This window comes from Narcine bancroftii, chromosome 2 (assembly GCF_036971445.1).
Source record: "Narcine bancroftii isolate sNarBan1 chromosome 2, sNarBan1.hap1, whole genome shotgun sequence".
Taxonomy (NCBI): domain Eukaryota; kingdom Metazoa; phylum Chordata; class Chondrichthyes; order Torpediniformes; family Narcinidae; genus Narcine; species Narcine bancroftii.
In genome coordinates this window covers 58,099,681-58,113,485 of record NC_091470.1, presented here as the reverse complement: position 1 = coordinate 58,113,485, position 13,805 = coordinate 58,099,681, and the positions used below count along the sequence as shown (strand labels likewise).

Sequence of the window (13,805 nt, the reverse complement as noted above, 5' to 3'; positions counted from 1 at the left end):
ATTAGTTTGTCGTGCCTTTATAAAGGAAGTGTTTTTTTTTCCCCAAACCTTGCCAAGTGATGAGATCAAAGCCAGCTACAGTATTCCCAATAAAATTCTGACAGTATGTTCTTTTTGTCTTGTTTTAAATTGCAACAGATAGATCCAGTGAATTGTAGATGCTTTTGAAGATCTACACATGCTGTGACATTTCCATGGCAAATTTGTTCTCTAAATCTGTATGCATGTAATAAACATTTGGCCATTATAGTTCCGTCATTGATAACCATAAGAATCAGAGCTTCAATTTTTTTCATCGTATGTTTTCTCCACCAAATCCTATCCCCACTTTCCATCATTGTTTAAACCTTGCATAAGACTGGCAAGATGCAAATTTAATTCTCCTTCTCTTAAATATGGAAAGTCAGATTTTGTTAATTTTCTTGTCTCGAGTTTCTGGTTGCATTTTGGAAAGGTAAATGTACAACACAATTTAACTATAACAAACCAATCAACAGGTTCTTTTGATACAGTTCACTCTGAGTGTTACCATTCAAGTGTAGTGTCATATAATTATGAAACCCTTTGATTCAAAGGAGATCCAGATGAAATAAAAAAAGAACAAAAGGACAAGAAGAAGAAAGATGATAAGAAAAAAAGTGATGATCAAACCAATGAGAAAGATGGTGTGTATTTAAATGTACTGAATCACTTGCTCGAATACTTAATTTTTCAAATGCTTTGTTGGAGATTTGGCACAATTTTTGTAGTCTTTAAAAGAATGTAAAATATTTGTCTGCCTGGAAATGAAAGTTTAGAAAGACTCCTTATTGTCTTAAGCTGTTTATACAAAATGGTATGTGCAGATGAAAAATGTGGAATTCTATGAACCACACTGGCCAGCATTATTTTGTGGATACTGTACATTAATCATAAAAAGTCAAAATTGCAAACATTGAAAAGGTATAGGAAGCATGCTGTATGCAGATGGTTTTGTTCCAAATTACATTTTTACAATCATAAACTGAACCAAATCAAAAAAAATGTATTTGTCATTCTTGTACATCTCTGCTTCATGTGAAACCAACCCAGTCTGTCTTGTCTCTTCTCATAAGTGAAACATTTGATCCCAAACATTATCTTGGTGAATCACCACTGCACCCCCTTTAGTGTAATCATTATCATTCCTGTAGTATTGAGAATTTCTCTTCTCCCCCCCCCCCAAAAAAAACCTCAGAACTCTCCAACGAGAAATGTCCTCCATAAATAAATATTTTTCAGCTTTCACTGACATTTTGACTTCATATGCAAATTATCACTCTGGTCCCTAACAAAACCCATTCTTCCCCTGCTCATCCTCTTGCCTTTTAATATACTAACACACTTCATGTTTCCTCATTGCCCTCCTGTGAAAACACAGAAATGCTGGGAGAACTCAGCAAATCCTCAGGATGTAAATAAAGATGTATAAATAATCAACATTTTGGGCCTGAGTAAAAAGTGGGCTGGCATCTGAATTAAAAAGATGGAGAAAAGGAAACAAAGGGCGGGGACCACAGACCAATAGCCAAAGGTGATAATTGGACATGGATAGGACAGAAGAGGTGAGAATTGACCAGAGGAGAAGTAGCTCTGTGAATGCTAAATACATTTGAATAATCTGTATAATACTTTGCCAGGGTTTTGTACAAGTGATTTGTTAACTTAGTCTTCAGTAGATGGTACTGGGCTTGTAAACAGCTTGTAAACAAAACAAACTGCGAGAGACATTCGGCAGATCAGGCAGCATCTGTGGAGGCAAGAGGACTCTGGATGTTTTGGCTCCTTTGCACGAGGACAATGTGAAAAGATGGCCAGTATAAATAAGAGAGGGGTGAGGCAGGGCTTGTAGGCAGTAGATGTAACCAAGTGTGGAGGGAAATGATGGGCAGATGGAGTCAAGTGGTGAAGGGAATGAAATAGGCTGCTGGCTGAGAGACAGATACAAGAGATGACGTTGATGAGGGCAGAGTAGAGACAATAATATTGAGTGAAGACACAAGAGTCAGCAGATGCTGGAATCTGATAGATTGGACAATAAGGCAAAGACGATGGAACCAGGGTGGTGAATGGAGAAATGGAAGGAGAGAGCGAGCGCGGAGAATTACAAACTTTCATGTTCATATCGTGGGCTTGTAGACTGTTCAGGTGGAATATAAGAGAGTTTTCCTTTAGTTTGCAATGGGCCTCACTGTGACAGTGGAGAAACCTGAGAACTGGCAGGTCAGTGCGGGAATGTGAAGGGAAGTGGAAATAGTATGTAACTGAGGAGTAAAGCGGGCTATTGTGGGTAGTGCAGGTGTGCTACAATAATGTCATCTTTTAAATTAGTTGAGATAACATGTTAATAAATCTTATCATGTGATCTTGCATACTTCCTGGAGTTGGAGTTGCAAAGTATTAACATTGGGTTAACATGAAGACTATACTGCTTAGAGTTCCACCAATGTTAGAAATTAGTTGCGCTTTGCCAAGTGCAGCAATGTTTCAATTCTGAATAGGTATTTTAAATATTCTTAGACATCTTTTTTGAGAAATTTAAATGTTTATCTTCAAAGAACCAATTTGATTTCAAAAGCTATCTGTATTATTGATGACTTGCAAGTTTGTGTATACAAATGTATGTTGAAATGCTTCATTTTTATGAAAATGAAAAAAATATAAATCTGGGACTACATAGTCATTGTGAATCCTATGACTAAATCCTGTAACTCTGTCCAGAAACAATGGACTAGCAGTTCATGATGTTTCACTATTCACATAGGGCAGTTGGGAATGAGCAATAAATGCTGATTTTTGCCCACATCTTGCAACTGTTTTTTTAAAACTGGTCACTTGAGAATGACATCTACTTTTAAATTTTAGTGACAAGGAATCCAATTTATAGCTTTTCTTTCATCTTAGATACTAGCGATGGTGGAAAAATACAGAAGACATTATTAGATCGCTGGAGAGAGTCTCTTCTAGTGTGCACCAGTTTAGCTCAGGTTTTCCTTCATCTCTCTACGCTGGATCGTAGCATTACATGGGCTAAGTCTTTGCTGAATGCTCGCTGCAAGATCTGTCACAAGAAAGGAGATGCAGAAAACATGCTTTTGTGTGATGGGTGTGATCGAGGCCATCACACATACTGCTTGAGACCAAAGGTCAAGGTTTGTGCCTAGTACAGTGCTTTTAAACCATATGTGTTTCACGATTTTCAAAATAATTTTCCATAACGTGGCTGTTTTTTATCAGATCATCCCAGACGACGATTGGTTTTGCCCTGAATGCAGGCCAAAGCAGCGGTTCCGTCGTACAGTGACAAGGCAGAGGCCATCGTTGGAGAGTGAGGAGGAGGAAGAGGAGGATCTGGCTGAATTGGATAAAAAGTTGATGCAAATACAGAGTGAACAAGATAAAAAGGAAGCAATGGAAGAGAATGAATTAGAGAAAAAAATTGAAATGGAAAGGAGGTAATTTTGGTTGCCGTATTGTTTCTTAAAACTTTGGATTAAATGGTAATGTTTGGTTTTACACGTCATCAGTTTTGGTAGATCAATCTCTTCATCCCCAAATGAGGATTGCCTTGGATCATGTACACTTCTTGTGATCTAATCAGTATCTGTTTAAAAAGTGTAATGTGGCATAAGCTGCACTCTTCATTATCAATCAAAAATGACAACGTTCATTCTTTCAGAGAGTATTTGAGAAACAATTCAGTGGAACTAATCTGTATATGCCACTTGATTCAGAAGGTTCTTAATTTTAATGTTAGAGCAAATTTTGTACCTTACTTATTTCCCTGTATCTTGATCTCTTTCACGTGTCCATAAATACTTCACCTCCCCCCACCACCAGCATGGTTCTCTTTATCATTTGGCCACATCAGGAATAACTTTGTGACCAGTTAATCTTCTAGTCAACGGTTCTCAGTATTCTTGGGAGAACGTGAAAACTCCACACTCTGTAAAAAGTTGCAGATAGAATCTGACATTATTTGCTGGACCACTGTCTTCCAAACCTTCTCCATACAGACATCATTGAATACTGGCTGATAGCTGGAATTAAGAATGGTTACATGCAATTTTTCCTTTGTGTCAGAGAATGTTTTTATATATTTTATTCCAGTGAAACTTCACAAAATAGGTCACAAGTATTGTCTGGAGTGGTGGGGATCTGAAATTATTTGATATTTTTTGGATAGTTTTTAAGAGCACATTGCAGAATTATTTCCATTGGTAGGGAATCTCTGATAGGACCACAGACAAACATCCGAGCCAGGAGTTTAAGGAGTGGTTAGAAAATTATTATTATTTAAAGATTGTTGGGGTAGATGAGTTCTTGGAGGCACATGACAGGATAGGCCAAAGCCAGATGGTTTCCTCAAGGGAAAATCTTGCTTAACAAACTTCAATATACACAGGGTGGTACACATTTAAAACTGTTCTATAAGTAGCATCTGCTTCTAAAGATTTTTTTAATCTGCATTTTTTGAACATTTGGGATATGGAGTGGGATGAAGGTTGTTCAGGATGAAGTTGATTTGGTTGTCTTCGTTGCCAAGTTCTTTTCCAATTTTTACTCATCTACCCCAACAATCTTTAAATAATAATAATTTTAGTACATTCCACAAGATTCTTTACTTGTTCTTATAATTTGATCTTTTGTAAATCTCTTATCTGGCGAATCAAAACTGCACACAATTCAAAACCAATGCAGTTTCATGAGGTACAAGTACCTGGATCTCTGCACTTAGGCACTTTTACTGGACCCTTTCCCTAGTACTGATCATGATCACTCAGTGGGTACAACTAATTGATTCCTGCCAACTTGAGTACATACCTATGTTTCCCTTGTGTTAGACTGATAAGTTTCTAATTTTCCAAATGACTGAAAATTTCATTGCCACTTGTCTCTAAATTTGAAAAATATTGGTAGAACCTTAATTTTTCAGATGCACATTAAATGATGTTTCTCTTCTTTTAATATTTTTGAGCAAAATTTATTGTCTGTCTCCTTTACCAGTCGTCCTCGAAGAGGAAGACCCCCCTTGAAGCTACAAATTAAAGGCAGAAGGGGTAAACGTAGCAATCCAAAGGTAGCTGTTATTCAGCGAGCAGGTAAAAGGAAATACACCCCTCGCAGTCGGACAAATACTCTTCAGTTAACGACATCTATTGCTAAAAATTATGGCAGAAGATTGGGAAGGAAGCCAAAATCTGCAGCAAACTCTGAAATAAAACCTGTGTCCATGTCACTTCGTTGTGCAAAATCCTACCAAGCAGATGAATCTTTCAGTGAACTGGCCAGCCCCCGTCGGCGACGGAAGTACCGAAAGATTAGTACCAGCACACCTAAGTGCATCACTTCAGCATCTAACAGTGATAACATTTCTGATAGGGAGTTCTTGCAGGATGAACCTGTAAGAAAAAAACGGAAGTATACACGTCGTGCACAAAAGAAGCCAACTCAGGTGATTAAAACAGGGAGAAGAGGCAGAAAACGGAAATGTGCAGGTAGGAAACTTGGACTGCAATGCAATAACTATGAGGAAGAGAGTACGTTTTACTTCATAATTATGTGAGGGGGCCACATGGTTCTCTTTCAATCATTCTGATTACTTGAAATTAATCTTTGTTAAATGCAGAAACCAACTACCAGTCATTCAAATTAATTCTGTGATTTAGATTAATATAAACTACTCTCAAATTGCCATGACTGAGCTGCATTTTAAGCTCACTAGAAATTTAGGACACTACTAAAAGAAATTGTACCTGATATTTGAAAATGATCATTCAACTCTTTAAAATACAAGTATTTTAAATCATTCAATAAACAAATGAGAACTACTTCACCTAAAGTTTAAAAATAAATCTCAACTTGTACGATTATGAAATTATTGCAATGAATTTTGTTTCTGATGCATATTTACTTAATAACTGATCAATCATAGAAAGCTTGGAATACCTTTGTCACATTTTATGATTTGGTTAAGTATTTGCAAAGAACTTGTTCTGAATAAACCAAGAGTTCTGACCAAATGCGCTCTGAATTTTTTTTGTGGAAAGATTAAGGACCACAAATGGCATCAGGAGTTTTTAAAGTCTAGAACAATAACATTTTGAAAAAAATTGCTTGATTAATGACTAACAATTACAAGAAATCTGCACCCTCAGGTTCTGAAAGAAGTAGCGGTAGAGATTGTAGAGGCATTGGTAATTATAATTTATAGATTCTAGTAGGGTAGGGTCCTGGGGGACTGGAAAATCACAAATGTCACTCCATTGTTGAAGAAAGGAGAGGGGCAGCAAAAAAAAATTAAAAAAATTATTGACTGGTTAGCCTGACATCAGTGATTGGGGAAAATGTTGGAGTCGATTGTCAAGTATGAAGTTATGGAGTACTTGGAGGCACATGACAGGATAGGCCAAAGCCAGCATGGTTTCCTCAAGGGAAAATCTTGCTTAACAAACTTATTGGACTTCTTTGAAGAAGTGACAAGCAGGTTAGATAAAGGAGATGCTGTGCATTTGGATTTTCAGAAGGCCTTTGAAAAGGAATCGTACATGAGGCAACTTAACAAGGGAAGAGACTATGGTATAACAGGAAACATACTAGCATGGATAGAGCATTGGCGAATTGGCAGAAAGCAGAGTTGGAATAGAGGGATTATGTTGGTCAACGTCCCAGGATCTATAGGCTGGGCGGGAAAATTAAGGACACGAATTCAATATCATTAGGGTGCTTACTCCATAATATATTGTGATATTGAAGATTTGTGTATAATTTTGGAAAAAATTTTAAAAGAATATTCAAAAAGTCCTCGGTACTCCATGTGCACGGACAAAATTCCAACTTGCATCCATTTTGAGATAAGACCGATTCTTTAGTCTCAATTATGGTCATAAAGTGGGAAATAATGTTGGAAAATGTACGGTTATGCACTCCTGATAGAATAAAGGGGCAGACTATTTTTTCCAATGGGGAGAAATTTGAAATAATCCAGATGCAGAGGGACCTGAGTGTTGTTATGCAGGATAGCCTGAAGGTGAACCTGCATGTTAAGATGGTGGTGAAGAGGGTAATCATGGACTTTTGATAACTGTTAATGTAAACTGAGAATTCTCCAAAGAAATAATGGGATGACATATTTTGCTGAGAAACTGTTCTTTGGCCACTGACTGGCTCATGCTCGTTGTCAAATGAAACTGCAAAATTGGTTGCAATTTTAGTTGTCCAACTTGCATGCACTAATGTAAAAATAGGAATCTTATAGATTTATCTCTTGATGGGGCTTGTTAAATAGCTTGGTTATTGCTCTATTCAAAATGTCTGCTCAAATATGACCAAATATTTGTAATTATATGAAGTATTTTTGTATATTAAAACATGATGAAACTCAGCTTGAGTGAAGTAAAGATGAAATTACTTTGGAACTACTCAAAGGTTGTTTTGATTAAAATTGTACTTTTGTGTATATCCTTGCTTAACTCTTCGGATATTTACATTTTTTTCAAGTCCCAAAGCACTTCATTGATCCTTGTTGTCAAATGTTATTGAGCTTGGAAATAAAAATGCAAAGGTCCGGTTGTGGTAACGTGATTTTACATGGTTACAACTTTAATCTTTTTTTAAAAAGATGCCATTGTACAAGAACCAAAGATGACTGGGAACCGGAGGAGTTCAAGTCGGCACTCAGGCATGCATGAACTTTCTCTTTGTGAACAACTGATAGTGGACTTAGTAAGGCAGGAAGACAGTTGGCCATTCCTAAAATTAGTAAACAAAGCTCAGGTAAATTGACATATGTAATATTTATTTATGCACAAAAGTTTAGTATATTAAAATGTACCATCATTCCTTAATTTATGAAAGAAATGCATTGCTGAACATTTTAAGTAAAATCATGTATATGGAAAATTGAGTGAAATTTCAATACAAGTGTTCTTGAGTACAGTGGCATGCTATTCCTTGTAACAAAAGATAACCTCAGAAATTCAGCCACGATAGAACTGGTGTTTATTTCAGGGTTTTAATGTCATCAGAATTCATCATCTATGAACAAGGTATCTCTAACAGTATTTTTTTCTTCTTCACAGGTTACTGATTACTACGATATTATTAAAAAGCCAGTTGCCTTAAATATCATACGAGAAAAACTAAACAGATGTGAATATAACTTTGCATGTAAGTTTGAAGTTTGTTGGGGGATTATTAACAACATATTGTTTATTTCCAGTTGATATTGATTTATTGGTGTTTTATCTATTTGATGATCATGATTTCTGCAAGGTATTGAGTGATTCTTTTTAAAACTCCTATTATAAGAGATGGTTTGCTCCACAAACTGATTTTTGCCATTTTCCTTTTTGTTCATCATGTTGGAGAAGGTGGGTTGGGATCTATTGCAGACATTTTTAAGCCCTTGTATCCTTCATTTGTCCTGGCAAACCTCGGAATTTTTTCCTTGATTATAGTACCAACATCTGCCCACTGTTCTTGCAAGTTATCCGTTGATTGTAATCCAGATTAGGTAGCAAAATGGCAACAAAAATTAGATTTAGGTATACTGTAAAATTCTGTTTGTCTAGCACACTTGGGACTTGGATGATCCCAGACAGGCAAATTTTCTGGACTCTTTGCCTAAATAAAACCTCAACACTTTGAAAACTCTTAAGATATTGTACAATAATCTCACTTTTCCAGCCAACCAAATGGAACCAAATTGTTTTCAGAGAGTGAAGGCTGATTATCTGAAGTGTTGCATTCTGTTACATGGCCTGTTTAAAAAAAATGGGATGTTGTTCTTTGAGCTGCATTCTCCATCTCAAATCCACAGACCTTTTAAACTTTTGGTCTCGCACTGTTCCAACAACCCTAATGTATATTGGAGGGACAACATCTTCCCACTAGCCACGATACAACCCTTAAGACGACACAAAATGTAATAATTTTAGATGGCCAGGGTTTTGATTTGTGTAGCTGCTCAATTCAGATCCAAGGTCATCAGCTTCCAACATTATCTGTTTTTCTCTCTCCACAGCATTACTTGATATTTCTGCTATTCACTTTCATTTCCAATCTCTTCCAATTTCATTGCTTTGTTTCAACATGCTTATTTATTTTCTTTGTTCATCTATTATAACTCCAGACATTTGATTGTTTGTTCACTCACTTTTAAAAAAAAAACAGGCATGCCCTGCTGCTGATGGCTCTATACAGGCTTTATAAACAGCCTGTTAAAAGAGGAACTGATGGTGCTTTTAAAATCCTGCAACCACGGGGTCAGCCCAAGATGTTAGTTCCTGTGCTGGGCATTGTACCACTAGGGGTTACAGACTCTGGGGGAGCAGCGGACCAGTGCGGGGCACCAGAAATGGAAAGAAGCTTACTGCCCTACAGGGTAGTGACCATGGCAGCTCAATGGCTGAAGGACCCATACAGGCTGAGGGCTGTTGGCAATAGTGGTTGAGAAACTCGCTGGTTGCTGGCGACTTGCAGAGGAAGGTTCCACACAGGCTGGAGATTGGCTCTTGGGAACCAGGTATTAGAATTGGGATTCAAGAGACTGCTGAGAGCAAGAAGGGTTCCTGATTGTTATGGAGGTTTAGATCTGGAACTCGGGTTGCCGATGAACCCTGTGAAGCTATGGGAATGCTGGAAGCAAATTCACAGACATTGTGTCTCTGAGGGGACTCTTGCTTCCCTTCTATTTTTTCAGGGTGCTGGGTGATGCTCATGGTGACTCTCTGTTTGCCTTGAAGCAGAAAAATGTTGAAGCGTATATGTATATTACATTTTTAATGTATTGTGTAACAATAAAAGGAACCTTTGGCCAGCACCACCACCTTGTCATTCAAACTTTATTGGTTCACAGACATTTCCTTTTGTTCTCACCAGTCTTCCCTTTTTATAAATTTAGACAGCATGGTAACAGGCTCTTCCAGCCCACGTTCTTGTGCTGCTTGAATGCCTTTATTAATCTACAACCCCTGTATATTTCTGAAAGGAGGGAGGAAACTGGAGCACCCAGGGGAAACCCACCCAGACCCAGGGAGAATGTACAAATTCCTTATAAATAGTGCCACATTCAAGCCTGGGTCACTTGTGCTGTAATAGTATTGCACTAACCATGCTGCCTTTCTGTGCACTTGTTTCAAATCCAACTTAAGTTCTCCATAAAATGTTTTTTCTCCCCCACACATGATGCCTGACAAGTTGACTATTTGCAGTATTATCTGTTTTTGATCTAATTTATCAAAAAAGAATTATATTTTTTTCCTTTCAGCTGATTTTATTGATGATGTGGAATTGATGTTTACAAACTGCTTTGAGTACAATCCTCGAAATACAAGTGAAGCAAAAGCTGGGATGAAGCTTCAAGCCTTCTTTCACAATCGAGTAGAAAAGCTAGGATTGACAATGAAATCTGCCAATGTGGACCATTCACCACAACCTCCAATTACCAAAAGGTCAAGAATTTAAGGTTGTTCAGTGGTGTTACTTTAACTAGGAACATTTAAAATGTGTGTTCCATTTGTGAAATGAAAACTAGAATCATGCCACAGACTGCCTTGTCTTTCTTATGAACTGCAATAACTTTTACAACGTTGAAATGCGACCTGCACTGGACTAAAATTCCTTCTATTTCCAAGCACTCAGGAAGATGTAGTGTAAAGCTGCATTTTGCTATGATAAATTTGTAGTGATTTCATAATTTGTGTATATGGGATACAGTACTGTTTTACTGAATGACTTTTGTATGTTTTTGAAGTAACATTCATGCATAGTAGTGTCTTCCACCAAACACGGAGTAAATACTATAATTTTATAAATCCAATTGTGGAGCTCTCCAGTGTTCTTGTTTTGTGAAGAAATGTGTTGTTAATTTAAAAGAAAATCAGTCGCCAATCTCCTGTTAAACTTTTATTTTAATTAAAAGTGACTTAAAACCAACAAAAAATGCTACACTACACATGAGTGAGAATTGTATATCACTTCATTGATGTATATGTTTCATGCTGGTGCAAAAGGTTGGTCTGCCAAGAAAGATTAGATATTTATTCAGTGTTGAAAACAATTTGTGGGGTTTTGAATTTGTCCTATATTTATGAAATTTCTAATTGAAATTAGAGGGGAGCATGGAGTTTTTCATGCTGCAACATTTTCTGTTTTTTTAAGCACATCCTTTCAAATGCTCAATAAAATGGGGAATCCAGGAACTAGATTGTTGTGTAATGTTTTAAGCATCGGTAGTATTAATAATGTGGTTCACTTAGTGAAAGTAATTTTTTTCTTTGTACAAATAAAAGTTTGATTTATTGCCCATGATTGCTTGTGTGACACTAGAAAGAATATGTAGAGATATTTTGAACATTTCTGCTGAGCTGTCTTTGAAATAAATGAAATATTACTGCATTCATCTATGGGGCCACAGTTCTCACCAGTATTATGAAGAGGAAATGTATGTTTTGATAAACCACCAAATCAAGTTTTGGTGTGTACAATTCTGCTTGATGTTAATGCCATCTGGTTGGAGAGTGCCCAGTCACAAGATTAGGTGTTGTTCCTGCAGCACTTTTGGAACACTATCCTTTATTCTTGGCAGTTCTCTTCATTATTTCTAACAAAATGCATCACCATGTATTAATCCACATCAAACTTCATTTGCTGCAGTGTGTCTCCCTATCCTGTTGCACTCTCATTTTCCTGAAAATTTACAGTGCTGCCAAGGTTTGGAATTGAGCAAATTACGAAATTGAAATGTTCCCCAGGCATAGGTCAATTGTTTTTTTTTTTAAAACTCCATCACTGATCCAGTTTTCAACTTTCTCCATTCCAATAAACATAATCTTTTATTGCTTATTACTTGGACTATTTCATTTCCATGTTATCAATGCCCATTTTATGCCTTGTGCTTCAACTTTACTGTTCTGAGGCACATTATCAAAAGTATTCTGGAAATTCAAATCAGTCAACCTAATTGACTCTTACTCAAAAGCTTCTATTAAATTGGTTAAACATATTTTGTCTGTAACAAATTCAGACCATCTTTCATTAATTAATCAATTTTACCTCAAATCTGTAATCCTATCCTGGATCAATGTTGCTTAAAGGTTTTCCCATCATTGAGATTAAACTGAGAGCTTTCATTATTGTGTTTATAATTTTTTTTTGAAAGAGAGGAATATTTAGGATACAGAGCTAGAGCTAAGTATTGAAGATTTATGATCAGTAACCCTTCCCTTTGTTCTTAACCCAGTCATAGTGGCTTATCTATACTTGAATTTTAGCAATATTTTTTATCTCCATTTTAATGTGAAGGGTCTCCACTATATTATCCTACTTCATCTTTGGGAGAATGTGCTTCTAGATGAAAGATATCTTAGCAATACATTCAAGTTCCCATATTTGTCCTTCAGTATGCCACACCTCACAAACTTCAGTGAACACATTAAAAAAAACTGACAAAAAATGTTACAGGTAGAGTTAAACACACTACTGATTTTAGACAAAAATGTAACATGAACGCCCATTGATTTATCTGGTTTCTGTTACACTCCTATCTCTATTTCCCTCTCCGTCTGTCACCTTTCCTCCAGCTCCCCATCCTCTTCTCCATTCAGAGAGTTACCTCTACCCCCTATCACTTCTCAGCATTTTTTTTTCCTTCAGTCCTCCCACCCATATCCACCTTGACTTCTTGCCTGTTGGCCTGTGCTCCTTCCCCAACCCTTTTACTCTGGTGTCTGCCTGTTTTTTGCTTATACCTTGAAGGGCTCAGACTTGAAACATTGCTTATATATCTGCTTCTTATGAATGCTGTTTCTCCAGTACTTATATATGTTACTCAACAATCACAGAATCTGCAGACTTTCTTGTTTGTGACAAATTCACTAGCTTTGTCTCATTGTTTCACGTCATCGAATCTGATTTTTAAAAATGTAGAGGGCACAAAACAAACTGGTTGAGGAATTCAGTTGCTTGGTAACTGAGTCTGGAAGGATTTAACTGCTAGATTGGATTTGTATTAAATTAGCTTGCTCCTTTCTCACCAAACCACCTATCATTGAACCTCCCATGTGAACTGGAGACAAAGGCCTATTTTTTTTTCACCACTGCAGAATTATATAGCATCTTAAAAGTGGGCATTTATGGTATTGAATGCACAATAAGCGAAGCAGAATTAATACCTACTTAATACCTACCATAAATTCAAACATTAATATAAGGAGAGGGATCAACCTTGATGTAATATCTGGTGGAGAAGAGTCTTGTAGAAGTTATAACTGTATACCAACTGATCTTTCCCTGAAATTCTACTTTGCACTTTCTTAAGATGTCTACTGTTCTGCTTGCAAAACAACCTGTTTCACTGCATTTTTGATACATATGCCAATAAACTTGAACTTGAGTAACATCAGGTGTACCATAATGGGCCACCTAGGTTGTGTAATGGACCAAATGCATATTAAGCAGCCAACACCATGCATAAATTGGCATTTTTAGCTGAGCAATTCTACAATCATTTAAATATCTGCAGTCTTGCACATTGAATCATAACTGAAGTTACCAAAAATTTAGGAGGATAAAGGCTTCATATTCACTAACGATGAGCGCAGGTTTTGAATGTGTGAAGCATTTAGGCACTTTCAGGTGGCCAATTGCCCCACATGTAAAGCTGTATTTTTTGGCAATATGCGGCTGCGGGGAGGCCACGTGAATGTACAGGCGAGCTAGGTAACCCTCCTCTGAGAGGGATAATCAGCACAGCACAGTGGCTCCCCCAAACACCTGAATGCAGC

The 13,805-nt window shown here is 37.0% G+C and overlaps 1 protein-coding gene across 6 annotated transcripts in view; it reads left to right on the top strand.

Moving 5' to 3' along the window:
- Positions 1-11,326, top strand: part of baz1a (bromodomain adjacent to zinc finger domain, 1A) — an 81,193-nt gene extending 69,867 nt beyond the window's left edge. For 5 of the 6 annotated variants that reach the window (XM_069916762.1, XM_069916764.1, XM_069916768.1 and 2 more), the window contains 7 exons: positions 576-665; positions 2,923-3,170; positions 3,256-3,473; positions 5,026-5,516; positions 7,640-7,794; positions 8,100-8,187; positions 10,289-11,326. In XM_069916762.1, coding sequence (XP_069772863.1) covers positions 576-665; positions 2,923-3,170; positions 3,256-3,473; positions 5,026-5,516; positions 7,640-7,794; positions 8,100-8,187; positions 10,289-10,485 — 1,487 coding nt within the window. In that variant the 3' untranslated portion in view covers positions 10,486-11,326. The remainder of the gene's footprint in view (positions 1-575; positions 666-2,922; positions 3,171-3,255; positions 3,474-5,025; positions 5,517-7,639; positions 7,795-8,099; positions 8,188-10,288) is intronic. The other variant, XM_069916763.1, reaches the window with a different exon arrangement.
- Positions 11,327-13,805: the final 2,479 nt, after the last annotated feature.